Genomic DNA, 14093 nt, shown 5'->3' with positions numbered 1-14093 from the left:
CCTCTCACTATCGCGGCCTCTCCTGTTGCGGAGCACAGGCTCCAGACGCGCAGGCTCAGTAGTTGTGGCTCACGGGCCTAGCTGCTCCGTGGCATGTGGGATCTTCCCAGACCAGGGCTCGAACCCGTGTCCCCTGCATTGGCAGGCAGATTCTCAACCACTGCGCCACCAGGGAAGCCCCTAGATTTTTTGATGATGGCTATTCTGACTGGTGTGAGGTGATACCTCATTGTTGTTTTAATTTTCATCTCTCTAATGATTAGTGATGTTGAGCATTCTTTCATGTGTTTGTTGGCAAACTGTATATCTTCTTTGGAGAAATGTCTATTTAGGTCTTCTGCCCATTTTTGGATTGGGTTGTTTGGGTTTTTTTGATATTGAGCTACATGAGCTACTTGTAAATTTTGGAGATTAATCCTTTGTCAGTTGCTTCATTTGCAAATATTTTCTCCCATTCTGAGGGCTGTCTTTTTGTCTTGTTTATGGTTTCCTTTGCTGTGCAAAAGCTTTTAAGTTTCATTAGGTCCCATTTGTTTATTTTTGTTTTTATTTCCATTTCTCTAGGAGGTGGGTCAAAAAGGATCTTGCTGTGATTTATGTCATAGAGTGCAGAACACCATTTCTTAAACTTTAACGTGTGTAAAAGTCACAGGGAGAGCTTTGTACAATGCAGATTCCTGGGCCCCAACCTCGGAGATTCTGATTCTGTCAATCCAGGGTGGGGCCTGGGATTCTGCATTACTAACCCCCCCCCCAGGAAGTCCTCATGCTACTGCTCCATGGGCCACGCTGGGATTACCCCTGACCTCGAAATGGGCAGACCCTTACCTACTGTGTTAGTTCGGGTGAAGGCTACAGAGACGTCAGAAGGCAGCAGCCCAGGGTGGACAGTCAGCTGTGCTCCCAGAGTCCCTGGGTTCCAGGCGCCTCCTGTATCCTTAGCAGTGGCCCCCAGGGGTCACCATTTCCAGCCAACAGTCAGGAATCTCCTTTTAAGCAAGCGATGGGCAATTTGCAGGCGTCACTTTTTTTTGTTTGTTTAACATCTTTATTGGAGTATAATTGCTTTACAATGGTGTGTTAGTTTCTGCTTTATAACAAAGTGAATCAGTTATACATATACACATGTTCCCATATCTCTTCCCTCTTGCGTCTCCCTCCCACCCTCCCTATCCCACCCCTCTAGATGGTCACAAATCACTGAGCTGATCTCCCTGTGCTATGCGGCTGCTTCCCACTAGCTATCTATTTTACGTTTGGTAGTGTATATATGTCCATGCCACTCTTTCACTTTGTCACAGCTTACCCTTCCCCCTCCCCACATCCTCAAGTCCATTCTCTAGTAGGTCTGTGTCTTTATTCCCGTCTTACCCCTAGGTTCTTCATGACCTTTTTTTTTTTTTCTTAGATTCCATATATATGTGTTAGCATACAGTATTTGTTTTTCTCTTTCTGACTTACTTCACTCTGTATGACAGACTCTAGGTCCATCCACCTCACTACCAATACGTCCATTTCATTTCTTTTTATGGCTGAGTAATATTCCATTGTATATATGTGCCACATCTTCTTTATCCATTCATCCGATGATGGACACTTAGGTTGCTTCCATGTCCTGGCTATTGTAAATAGAGCTGCAATGAACATTGTGGTACATGACTCTTTTTGAATTGTGGTTTTCTTAGGGTATATGCCCAGTAGTGGGATTGCTGGGTCGTATGGTAGTTCTATTTTTAGTTTTTTAAGGAACCTCCATACTGTTCTCAATAGTGGCTGTATCAATTTGCATTCCCACCAACAGTGCAAGAGGGTTCCCTTTCCTCCACACCCTCTCCAGCATTTATTGTTTCTAGATTTTTTGATGATGGCCATTCTGACCAGTGTGAGATGATATCTCACTGTAGTTTTGATTTGCATTTCTCTAATGATTAATGATGTTGAGCATTCTTTCATGTGTTTGTTGGCAATCTGTATATCTTCTTTGGAGAAATGTCTATTTAGGTCTTCTGCCCATTTTTGGATTGGGTTGTTTTTTTGTTATTGAGCTGCATGAGCTGGCAAGCGTCACTTTTGCTCACATTTCTCTAGCAAGAACCCAAGCACAAGTTCCCACTGAGGGGAACGTAGCCTCGCTCTGCAGCCACGTGCCCTGCGGCCACGCTATGACGATGGAAGAAGGGAAGAATGCCACCGTCTGTGACACACGATCCAGTAAACAAGAGCTCCAAGGAGTACGTGGGGAGGCTGAGGCTGTACGTCGAGCCCGCGTGAAATTGAACTTAGGTGACTCGTGGGGGACTGTCACAAGCCCCAGGCAGAGCAGGGTAGCAGAGCAACGAGGCTCTGGAGGTGGAGGCTCAGATGCGTCCAGGCGAGCTGTGTGACATACCAGCCGTGAGACCTGGGGCGGGTTACATACTGTCCCTGAGCCAAGGCCACCTCCTGTGTAAACTGTGATGATAACACCGTGATGGTTTTTATACGGAGTCCCAGTAAATGGCAGGAATTCCAGGCGTTCAGGTCACCATGAGGGGGGCCCAGTTTGATCTCAGACCACATCAGGACATGAGTGGGTACAAACTCTGCTCACTTTATTGCCAATTAAGTGAACAATTTCAGCCAGTTTTTAATTCCCATTTAGCAGTTAAGACGGGTAAAGAAAACAAGTGCCATTGATGGGCAAGGCAGACACTACTGCACTGGAGACCCCGAGAGGGGCCCGGACAGGCAAACCTCTCAGTGGAGACAGGGGTGTGGTGATTGGATTCAGGGCCAGAGGTCGGGAGTGCACTTCATTTAACAAGCACTTGCTGGGCTGCTTCAAGCATTGGGCTCCGTGCTGGGAAACGATCAGAAGTATGACCCCTGACCTCAGGGAGCACCCAGTCTAATTGGGAGCTGAGAAGTAAACCCACAACCATAATAAAGCACAGGCGAAGGCTATGATCAAGGCATGGGGGCGAGCAGAGAGGTCTGCGAACCCCAGAGTCAGCTCTGGGCAGGAGGAGGCGAGCAGAGGAAGGGCTCCAGGAGACAGTGCTCAGCCTGGGTTGGAGCCGCTCAGCCCCAGGGATGGGGGAGTCACCCTGCAGGCACTGCCCACTGCTGGCCCAGAGGGAACGGACCTTCTGGGTGGGAGGCGAGGGCACAGCTTGTTCAGGGACCTCAAGCAGGACTTGGCTGCCTGAGAACAGAGGGAGAAGCAAGCTGGGGGGAAGGGGAGGCCAGGAGGAGGGGGAGTTTGGGCTTTTTCCTGAGGGTGACGAGCCACTGAAGGATTCTGGACTAGAGGAGACCGGGCTACCCTCAAGTCATGCGGGGAGAGGCTGGAAAGGAAGTGAAGGGAGAGGCAGGTGAGGATGTGTCACCAGAATCCGGGGAGCTAGGTGGTCAGCACCAGGCAGCCAAGCAGAAGTTCTGCGAGTGTGTGGGCTGGAATGTCACCAGCGCCACTGGCTGTGAGTTTACTTCACAGACTCAGGAAGCAAAGGAATCAAGGCACGTGCTGCTGGGAGGCCCACGCCAGCCTTGGAATCTGGGTGGAGTCCAGGTCCCCGGGCCTTCTGCTCCCCGAGGCATCTCCCCGGCCCCTCTGCGTGCTGGAGGTGCCTTGATAAAGAGGGGCTCAGCCTCTGGCATCAGAATCACTAGCTGGTGCTTTCAACTTGGCCTCCAATCTGGGCAGGTGGGCGGTGGTCTCACTGGGGAGCTCGTCACCCAGCCAGGCTCATCCCCGGGAGTAGGTACTCGTAGCGTTGACAGGAAAGGCACAGGCACTGTTGATGCTGAGCCCCCGGAAGAAGACCCCCAGCCCTTCCCGCCGGGCGCTGCTCACCATGCAGTCCAGCAGCCCCCAGTGCACCCTCTGCCTCAGCCCCACCATCTGCATCCGAGACTTGATCACGTCTAAGGGGGTCGCTGTGACCCAGGAGGTGACGCCGACAGAGCCCCCTGCCACCAGCACTGTGCCCGAGCCTGGGGTAGAGGAACTGGGGGGGAGGGGGGTCAGACTGAGGAACGAAGCATCCTCCCGCATCCGCAGGCTGCCTCCCCATCCTCCAGGGCTCAGTCCAGCTCCCCTCCCCCACTCCTCTCTGTCCTCCACCCTCTCATGCCACTTCGCTTACTGGGGTTCTGGCTATCCAGCGTGAATTGGCGACACAGCCATTCATAGGTGACGAAATAGATTCCTAGGATGGGGTTGTCCCGCAGCGTCAGGGCCCAGGCTCCCGGGAACAGCCCCCAGGGCCCCTCGGCCTGGAAGATGGAGGCCACGCAGTGCACGGGCCCCCGGTACTGGGGTGGGGGGCTCCCTGACTTCCCCTTGGGCTCTGTCTGGTTTTGTAGCCGGACTTTGATGAGGTCAAAAGGGGCCAAGCAGTAGGCCTGTAGGGAAAGAAGCATGAAGGGCCTGGGTGGAGCTTTGGGCGGGAACAGTCCCTCCCTCTGATCTTAACGGGGGGAAGGCAGTGGGCAGCCAGGGCAGCATGTTCCGTCAGAATCTCGCCCGCTCTCAGCCTCTCCCACGTGCAGTGGGGGTTGGGCCAGAGCCCCCTCCCTTAGCATCAGGCCCCTGCCAGCAAGGGACACTGCCCCTCCCCTCGGGCGAACTTGCTGGCATGCATGCGGTGCTTAAGAAAGGGAGTTCCGGGGCTTCCCTGGTGGCGCAGTGGTTGAGAATCTGCCTGCCAATGCAGGGGACACAGGTTCGAGCCCTGGTCTGGGAAGATCCCACATGCCGCGGAGCAACTAGGCCCGTGAGCCACAACTACTGAGCCTGCGCGTCTGGAGCCTGTGCTCCGCAACAAGAGAGGCCGCGATAGTGAGAGGCCAGTGCACTGCGATGAAGAGTGGCCCCCACTTGCCGCAACTAGAGGAAGCCCTAGCACAGAAACGAAGACCCAACACAGCCAAAAATAAATATAAAAAATAAATTAATTAATTTTTTAAAAAAAGGGGAGTTCCCTGGCAGTCCAGTGGTTAGGACTCAGCGCTTTCATTGCCGTGGCTCAGGTTCAAAAAAAAAAAAGGGATTCAGTCTTTCAGTCTGTGCCCACGAAACAGCAGGGGACTGACCCCTCCCCAGGGGTAAGGAGGGCACCTCAACTTCATAGATTCCCCCTTCCCCACCTCCTGCAGGACACTTCTCAGAGGCCCCTGGGTGGAGAAGCGCCTCTCGCAAACCCCCAAGCGCTAGTGTCCCAGCAGAAGGTGGGTGACAGGGTGGGATCTGCGGGTCCTTGAACTTTATCACCTGGCTGGGGCAGACAGGACACAGATTCGGGGTCATGTTAGTGCTGGGGACGTGGAGGGAGGTTGTGGGGAGGGGCCGAGGTGTGGGTCAGGGACGCAACTAGGTCAAGATCAGCTGTGAAAGTTCAGGTGAGAACTGAGGTCCAAGCTGAGCTTAGCATATCATTTATGGACTTACGTGGTTTTTGTTTTTTTCTTTCGTGGAAGGTACACAAGCTCAGTTCCTCAGCCCTGGAGACGGCTGATGGCGGTGGAGGCTGGCGGTTGGCTCTGGTGATCCTTAGAGGGTGGCAGTTTGCTTATTTCCTCCCCTGCAGGAAGGGCAGTGGGCTGGGGTCCCCCCTGTGAGACGGCGCCCTGATGGCACCCTCCCAGCAGAGCCTGCGGGCAGTGCTGAGCTGAGGGCTGCTCCGGGGGGTAAGCTCCTGGGGGTGAGAAAATGGCTGGGCGGGCTACGGCCCGTCCCCTCCCCATCCTGTGCCCACAGGGGCAGTGGGGACATCAGACGTTGCTGCTCTGTACAACGGTGTCAGCCTTAGCCGAGTCAGAAGCAACTTTTGTACACAAAAGAGGTTGTCATTCCCTGGCCCGTGCTACAGAGTCTTCCTCGCCACCTCCACGTGAAAGTACATTTTCCGTTCCAAGACGCTGTTAACCAGAGCTGTGCGCTTGGTGGCAAACGGGGCTCCAGCCGGTCCCTGGACCCCATCCCCATCAGTGACCCGACAGGCCCCAGTTCTGCCATCTGTTCTGCTTTCCAAGGAGCCAGAGGGGAGGAGGACGGAGGAGCTGGGCCCGGCTGAGCCTAACTCAGGCCACTTAGCCTGGGGGCTCCTTCTCTTCGTTGTTTTTGTGGGGTGCAGGTCTCAGGGCTTGGGAAATATGCAGGCATGAGCCCCACACAAGGAGCAGAAGCAAAGCCAGGGCCTTTTGGGTCTCATGAATGGTTAATTCATTTAGTGAGCTCCTAACTCTGTCCTTCGCCCTTGCTCTCTGCCTTGGTACGTGTACAGGAGCATCAGGGCAGGTGTCGAGTAGAGGGTGACCTAGGGCCCTGGCTGGATGGTGGGATGGAGCCAGGCACACGCCCTCTGCCTCTGAGCTCAGGCCCCCACTTAGCCGGGGATCCCCCTGCTGCCTGGAGGCCCCTCTTCCCTCCACCCCACCCCTCTAAAGCCCAGTCCTTAAGCGCTGAGAACAAAGACCAGAACCAAATGATTAGAGTCACTTAATGATTATAACACCCTGAGCCTCTCCCAGCGAGATCTGTGGACAGGCCCCGGGTGAGGCTCACAGATGGAAGCAGACCCCTCCAGAGGTGGGCAAGCCCTGCCAGCCTCAGAGGGTGGCATCAACTGCTTCTCCATCACGTCCTCTTGGCGCTGTCTCCCCCCCACCCCAGCTCTCTCTACCTTTTGCCCCCTCTGTTCTCCATGACCCTCCCCTCCAGACCTGCAGCCTGGAAGGCCACAGCTCAGCCAGTCAGGGTCACGGGGAGCAGCCAGGAGCAGGCAGTTCTCCCACAGCATCTCGTGTTCCCCTTGGGAAGGCCTGGGGTCTGCAGCCGTGGGTCGCCAGAGGGGCATGGGAGGGAAAGGAGTGAACTGGCCATCACTATGCCTGTGCCTGTGTATGTGACCACGAGTGCATGCGCTTGCCCCAGTGTGTGCACGTGCCCCCATGCCGCCCCCTCACCTGCAGGAACCCCCCTGCGCAGCCGGCTATGAAGACGTGCGTATAGCTGGGCAGCTGGGCCCACCGCTCCTGGTGGGAGGTGGCCGTCAGTGCCAGCAGGACGTTGCTGTAGACCCCGAACAGGACAGAGCTGACCACATCTATGCTGGCAATGGGGAAGCTCATTCCCTTGAAGAAGCCCAGCAGCTGCAGAGAGACACGGGATACTAGCTGGGTGGGTGCTGTGGGAGCCTCACCCTTGCCCTTTCTGGGCCTGGCAGGGCCTCCTCTGGCTGGAAACTGCTCCTGGGCCCGGCCACAGGGAGGTGGAAGCAGGCTAAGGCTGGGGGAGGCCTCAGTTCCACTTTGGGGGCATTAAGCTACTGCTCAGCCCCCCAGGGGCCCCAGATTTGGGTCTTCTTTCTCTCTTGCATGGGCAGAGTTCTGTGGGCGGGGAGGGGAGAAGGAAGCTGGCACCGACTGCCCAGGGGTCTCCCGCCCCAAAGCCCCCCAAAAAGCCGGCCACCCACCGACTCGTGGCGGTAAGTCTTGGCCATACAATCAACGATGCCCCGGTATGTGGTCTGGGTCTGCAGCTGCACCCGGACAGGGAGGACAGAGCAGGTGGGCAGGCTGGGCATCCTGCCCAGCTCATCCCTCGGCCCCTCTGAGCGGGATGCCAGCAGGGCAGGAGAAGCGGGAGAGAGCCTCCGTCAGCCAGGCCCTGCTCTCTCCCTGATGTCTGGTTCAGGCGACGTCTTTCATTCCTCGGGTGCCTCCCCTAGACTCACCTTTACAGTGTCAAAGGGGTGTCCCAGGACCAAGCCCAGAGCTCCTGTGGTGACAAGAAGGTGCTGTGAGTGAGGACCCTCGGGCCAGGCCGAGGAAGCAAGTTTGTACCCAGAGCAGAGCGGGATTCAGGCAGGAGGAAGCAGGGCAGGGATTGCCTGCCAGACTCCAAAGAAACGCCAGCTGCCCCTTGCACCCTCCCCCACTCCAGGCACTGGGCTAGGAAGGTGTGGGGACAGGGGACAGCGGAGAGGACCCTGGCCCTGCCTGGAGGGAGCACAGGCAGAGGGGAGGAGCCAACCCCAGACGCCCAATGTCCTCGCCCAGACCCGACACCCGAGCATCTTGCTGACTCATCTAACTGGGGGACTCCGGGGCTCCTGCCTCGCTGCCAGCTCGGCTCCCTCCTGCTGTCCAGGGCAGGGCCTTGATGCCGGACCGGCCCTCCCAGCGCTCTGCCCTGCAGCCGGCAGTGCAGAGCTGGGGGCCCTTAGAGGAGTCTATTTTTTTTTTAATTAATTAATTTTTTAATTAATTTTTTTTTTTTTGGCTGTGTTGGGTCTTTGTTGCTGTGCGTGGGCTTTCTCTAGTTGCGGCAAGCGGGAGCTACTCTTCCTTGCAGTGCGCGGGCTTCTCACTGCGGTGGCTTCTCTTGTTGCGGAGCACGGGCTCTATGCGTGCAGGCTTCAGTAGTTGTGGTGCACAGGCTCAGTAGCTGTGGCTCGCAAGCTCTAGAGTGCAGGCTCAGCAGTTGTGGCGCATAGGCTGAGTTGCTCCGCGGCATGTGGGATCTTCCCGGACCAGGGCTCGAACCCGTGTCCCCTGCATTGGCAGGCGGATTCTCAACCACTGGGCCACCAGGGAGGCCCCCTTAGAGGAGTCTTACTGGCACCAGGGGAGGAGGGCCCAGCCCCCAACGTCTCCCCACCTCCTGGTCCTGCCCTCCATAGCGGACGCTGGTCCCTGAGCTTTCGGTGAGGTCACAGCCCCGGGAGGCAGGTTCAGATGTCTCTTTCTGCAGAGAGGAATGTCACCCAGACGCTGGACTGGGTCCACAGCACAGCTGGCCTCAGGGCACGTTGCCAGGTAGGGCAGAGGCCCAGAGGGGAATGCAGGACAGCAGGTGAGGTCAAAGGTGAACTTCCTTTCTGAGCCCTGGAAAATGGCTCCGGCGGTGCAGGTGCGTCTGGGGGAGCGCTCAGCATGGCACCTGGGCACTTGGCAGGTATCCAGGTTGTTGGGGCAGCCTGGGGACTGGGCAGCAGCACCCGCCCACCTGCGCCTTCCTCTCCTCTCCCCTCCAGCAACTCCCAGGAGGCTCCAGGACGGCTGGCTCTGGGTGCTCCAAGGCCACCAGGACTTTGGCTTCAGCTCCTCCTATGTCACCCACCTTCCCCAGGAAATGACCCGTAATTGGGGTTGCTATGACAGAAGGAAGAAAAGTGTCTCACCAGAGATCCAGCCGGCCACAAAGTCCTCCACGGGCATTGTCTGGCAGGGGCGGGCACTGGCGGCTCCAGCAGAGGGGACGCTGGTGAAAGTGTAATTCCACCCTCCCCCTGACCCTGGACTGATAATCTGCTACTAATGTTTAACCCTGGGTGAGGGCCCGGTGCCAAGACCAGGACGGGAAGCTAGCCAACGCAGGCGGCCTGGTGGCCTGGAGCTGTGCAGAGCTTGAAATCTCACAGGGCAGGGAGGATGGCCCACGGTGGCCTGACCCCCCTTGCCAGCCAGCAATGGCCTCGCAGTGTGACTAGGCCTGGCAGCTGGGTTCAGGCGCTGGTGGGGCCCCTCCAGGGCTGCTTCAGTCAGCCAGGGTTTAAGAAGCCAGCCCGGCCCGGCCCAAGCAAGGCCCGCGGCGGTGGTGCTTGGCCACTGGGAGGCAGGCCCAGCAGGGAGGAGTGACTCACCGGGGCCCAAAGCCGCCTTCTCCAGGGGTTGTTTACGACTGACTCCCTTGCGTGTGTCAGAAACAGCCTCCCTCGCCTTCCCCTCCCCATGGCTCTTCCCCGGGGGAAGGCTGGGGACTCGGTGTATAAAGGGTAGTGTGTCTCTCTGCCTGGGGGTGACCAGGCTATGACTTCCCACTTCTCTTCGGACAACAACCCAGACTGACAGGACAGGGACCTGAATCCCTCCCTTCCTCTCTGCTTCCTTAGACCAACTTCCTCTGTCGTCAGTTCATTAAACAAGTGCTATAGCATGAATGATTTTTTTAAAATAAATTTATTTATTTACTTATTTTTGGCTGCGTTGGATCTTCGTTGCTGCGCGTGGGCTTTCTCTAGTTGCGGTGAGCGGGGGCTACTCTTCATTGCGGTGCACGGGCTTCTCATTGCGGTGGCTTCTCTTGTTGCAGATCATGGGCTCTAGGCGCGCAGGCTTCAGTAGTTGTGGCACGCAGGCTCAGTAGTTGTGGCTCGCGGGCTCTAGAGCACAGGCTCAGTAGTTGCGGCGCACGGGCTTAGTTGCTCTGCAGCATGTGGGATCTTCCCGGACCAGCGCGCTCGAACCCGTGTCCCCTGCATTGGCAGCTGGATTCTTTTTTTTTTTTTTTTTTTTATTTATTTATTTATTTTTGGCTGTGTTGGGTCTTTGTTGCTGTGCACGGGCTCTCTCTAGTTGCGGCGAGCGGGAGCAGTGCGGTGGCTTCTCTTGTTGCAGAGCACGGGCTCTAGGCACGCAGGCTTCAGTAATTGTAGCGTGTGGGCTCAGTAGTTGTGGCTCACGGGATCTAGAGAACAGGCTCAGTAGTTGTGGCACACGGGCTTAGTTGCTCCGTGGCATGTGGGATCTTCCCGGACCAGGGCTCGAACCCGTGTCCCCTGCATTGGCAGGCGGATTCTTAACCATCGCGCCACCAGGGAAGCCCCGGCAGGCGGATTCTTAACCACTGTGCCACCAGGGAAGTCCCAGCATGAATGATTATTCCACTCACCTTCTTGCTCTGTTATGAACTGAGTATGGTTAAATACAGTTACTCTTTGTTTTGAAAATGCTATTTTGTATCATTTAAACATTTGTTGCCACTTTGCTGTACACCAGAAACTAACACAACATTGTAAATCAACTATACTTCAATTAAGAAAAAATTCGTGGGCTTCCCTGGTGGTGCAGTGGTTGAGAGTCTGCCTGCCAATGCAGGGGACACGGGTTCGAGCCCTGGTCTGGGAAGATCCCACATGCCACGGAGCAACTGGGCCCGTGAGCCACAACTACTGAGCCTGCGCGTCTGGAGCCTGTGCCCCGCAACGGGAGGGGCCGCGATAGTGAAAGGCCCGCGCCCCGCGATGAAGAGTGGCCCCCACTTGCCGCAACTAGAGAAAGCCCTCACACGAAAACTGAGACCCAACACAGTCATAAATAAATAAATTAAATAAATAAATAAAGTATTAAAAAAAAAAAGCAAAACTAATTAAAAAAAAAAAAAAAGAAAAGAAAAAATTCGTTGCCTCTTTTTATAAATCAGATGATTGCTCACCTGTTGTGTTTTCCGCTAAGTGTCTGGTATTTTTATTTTTCCTACTCTGTCATCTTTCTCTGCCCCAGAAGGGGGGCAGTGTACATGGAGTGGAAGCCAGCACAGGCTTTGGCATCTTCTAAACCGGGTTCCAGCCTCAGCCGCCCAGGGCAGCCGGGTGATCTGTGGCCAGGCACACACTTTGAGGTTCTCTGCTCCCATGTCATTTGGGAGGCTTGGGAGGTCATTAAAGGGGGTTTCCAGGTGTTAGTGTTGTCGATGAAAATAATCAATACACAATCTATAACAGGAATTGAAAAGAGTTTTATTTGAGCCAAACTGAGGACTATAGCCCAGAAGACAGCCTCTCAGATAACTCTGAGGGACTGCTCCGGAGAAGCATGGTTTTCAGCACAGTTTTATGTCTTGTCAGAACAAAGAACATCAAACAAGTCAGGGATACATTCCTCATGGTTTCAAAAAAACAGATCAGCACATACGCAGAGAGTCAGTGTGGCCTTGGCACCTGGGAAGTGAGACTTATCATCGAAGGAGCACCAGCATTGGCGTCCCAGGAAGGGAGGAACTTAATCTTCTATTTATTATTTATTTATTTGGCTGTGCTAGGTCTTAGTTGCAGCCTGCAGGATTTTTAGTTGCAGCATGTGAACTCTTAACTGCGGCATGCGAGATTTAGTTCCCTGACCAGGGATCGAACCCGGGCCCCCTGCATGGGGAGCGTGGAGTCTTAGCCACTGGACCACCAGGGAAGTCCCTAATATTTATTTTTTTTATTTTTTTAAACAACTTTTTTTTTTTTTTTTTAGAGATTGGAGTTTATTTATTTATTTATTTATTTTTGGCGGTGTTGGGTCTTCGTTTCTGTGCGAGGGCTTTCTCTAGTTGCGGCGAGCGGGGGCCACTCTTCATCACGGTGCGCGGGCCTCTCACTGTCGCGGCCTCTCTTGTTGCGGAGCACAGGCTCCAGACGCGCAGGCTCAGTAGTTGTGGCTCACAGGCCCAGTTGCCCCGCGGTATGTGGGATCTTCCCAGACCAGGGCTCGAACCCGTGTCCCCTGCATTGGCAGGCAGATTCTCAACCACTACGCCACCAGGGAAGCCCACCTAATCTTTATTTTTAATGTGGACATTCTTTACTTCTGGTCAATGTACCCTTTTCTCTAATAATTAAAGCAGATGTACAGTGTATGCTTGATAGGCCACAAACAGGCTGTTCTAGTTCGCATCAAATTCAAGTTAACTCAGGTATAAGCCAGCATGACTTCCCCACACCTCAATATGTGAGCATTTCTTTTGTTAAGTGTCCATGTTCAGGACCACATCATCCAGGGCCATGTTCCTGACTTTCTCTGGCAACCTCACATCGATTCCTATGACGTAAGGCCCGGGAGACAGCAGTGGTGGGCATGTGGTGGCAGGGTGGGATGCACACGTGCTACCGGAACATGGGGCAGGACAAGGGGGCAGACCCGTGGACGCAGGCAAGGTGCTGACTGCAGGTTTGGCTGCAAACGCGGAGAGAATGGTGCCGTACAGATGTAACACGTTCTTCACATCAACAGCCATAAAATATTCCGTCAGATTTCTTTTCTCAGGAATGATGGGAAGTTGGGGCCTGGGGTGGGATTGAGGAGGAGGGTGTCTTCTCTCAAGGGCACGGAGATCCAGGGCTCAGGCACCACTGCCCAGAGAAAGCTATGAAGTCCCCAAACGTGTCACCAACCCCTGGAGTCACCTTGACCCCTCCCTTTCTCTCAACCTCACCACCATTCCGTGAGGAAACTGCGTTCGTGTTACCTTCCAAACAGATCCCAAATCCAACCCCTCCTCACCTCCTCCACTGCTACTGCCCTGGCCCGCAGCCATCATCACCTCCACTCGGATTCCTGTCCACAGCTGCCCTCCCTGCCCCCACACTGTCCCTCCCACCCACCCACTTCCCCTTCCAGTCTGTCCTCCACAGCACTCAGATGACACAGTTGAAACTGAAGTAGACTGTGTCTCTCCCCTGCTCCACACCCTGCAATGGCCCCATCCTGCTCAGAGTCAAAACCAAAGCCTTCCAGGGACTTCCCTGGTGGTCCAGTGGTTAAGACTCCGCGCTTCCACTGCAGGGAGCATGGGTTCCATCCCCGCTTGGGGAACTAAGATCCCGCAAGGCACGCGTCGCCATCAAAAAAACCCCCAAAAAACAAAAACACCAAAGCCTTCCTAGGCTCCAAGTGCCCTCGAGGTGCCACCCCTGCTCTCTGACTTCCTCCGGCCACACTGGCTTCCTTCTCTTCTTGCAACAGGCTCCCGCCCCCCCGCCTTCACACGGGCTGCTCCCTCTTCCAGTCGGCCTCCTCTTGCCTGGGCTCAGACTCACCTGCGCAGCAAGCCCGCCCTAACTGGCTCGCTGAATGCTGCCATCTGCCCCACCTGCCCAGCATTCCAGGTGTCCCTTCCCTGGTCCAACCTTTTCTTTCACTCATCACCTTCTGACACACTATGCAATTAACTTGTTGTCTGTCTGAGCAGGGACCTCTGGCTGTTTCGTCCACTAATGTTATCTTAAAGGCTTAGAACTATGTGTGGCACAGCGTAGACAATGAAGGAGAAATGAATGAGTGGACAAGTGAGGGAACAGCATTAGTGGGCTGCCCTGCAGCCAGCCCTGGGTCTCCAATTCTCTGTCCCCATCTCCAACAGGACCCAAAGAATGTAAAGTCCTCCGAATAGCCCCAATCTGCCCCTGCAGATCTCTTACAGCTCTTAGTTTCCCATCAAATGCCCAAGGACCAGTCCTGCTGATGCGTCTCCTCTCCCGCTGCTGCCAAAGCAGAACACATCCACCCCCACCACATTCTCGTGGGTGGACAGGTTCTAGGAAGCAGGGTTCCGTCTCTGACCC

At 55.2% G+C, this 14093-nt stretch overlaps 1 protein-coding gene across 3 annotated transcripts; it reads right to left on the bottom strand.

Annotated features, from left to right (window-relative positions):
• Positions 1–2570: 2570 nt before the first annotated feature.
• SLC25A45 (solute carrier family 25 member 45) lies at positions 2571–9324 on the bottom strand. Of its 3 annotated transcripts, XM_007170938.2 has the most exons (6): positions 9168–9324; positions 7714–7762; positions 7458–7524; positions 6949–7134; positions 4128–4386; positions 2571–3975 (listed from the first exon to the last, which is right to left on the bottom strand). In XM_007170938.2, exons 1-6 carry the CDS (start codon positions 9202–9204, stop codon positions 3728–3730), a joined length of 846 nt encoding a protein of 281 aa, XP_007171000.1. In that variant the 5' UTR covers positions 9205–9324; the 3' UTR covers positions 2571–3727. The 3 variants fall into 3 exon arrangements, 2 of the variants coding, with proteins under 2 accessions (XP_007171000.1, XP_007171001.1); XM_007170939.2 differs by lacking the exon at positions 7458–7524 and having other exon boundaries at positions 7719–7762; XR_009009147.1 differs by lacking the exons at positions 6949–7134; positions 7458–7524; positions 7714–7762; positions 9168–9324 and having other exon boundaries at positions 2571–3989; positions 4128–4234.
• Between the last annotated feature and the right edge of the window lie 4769 nt (positions 9325–14093).

This window comes from Balaenoptera acutorostrata, chromosome 9 (assembly GCF_949987535.1).
Source record: "Balaenoptera acutorostrata chromosome 9, mBalAcu1.1, whole genome shotgun sequence".
NCBI lineage: Eukaryota > Metazoa > Chordata > Mammalia > Artiodactyla > Balaenopteridae > Balaenoptera > Balaenoptera acutorostrata.
The sequence above is the reverse complement of the archived record's forward strand: the minus strand, read 5'-3'. Positions and strand labels throughout refer to the sequence as shown.

Coding starts and splice junctions, on each gene's coding strand:
- SLC25A45 (XM_007170938.2), bottom strand. CDS start 9,204: ATGCCCGTGGAGGACTTTGTGGCCGGCTGGATCTCTG. Junction 7,763..9,167: donor TGTGGCCGGCTGGATCTCTG/GTGAGACACTTT, acceptor TTGTCACCACAG/GAGCTCTGGGCTTGGTCCTG. Junction 7,525..7,713: donor TTTGACACTGTAAAGGTGAG/TCTAGGGGAGGC, acceptor TGTCCGGGTGCA/GCTGCAGACCCAGACCACAT.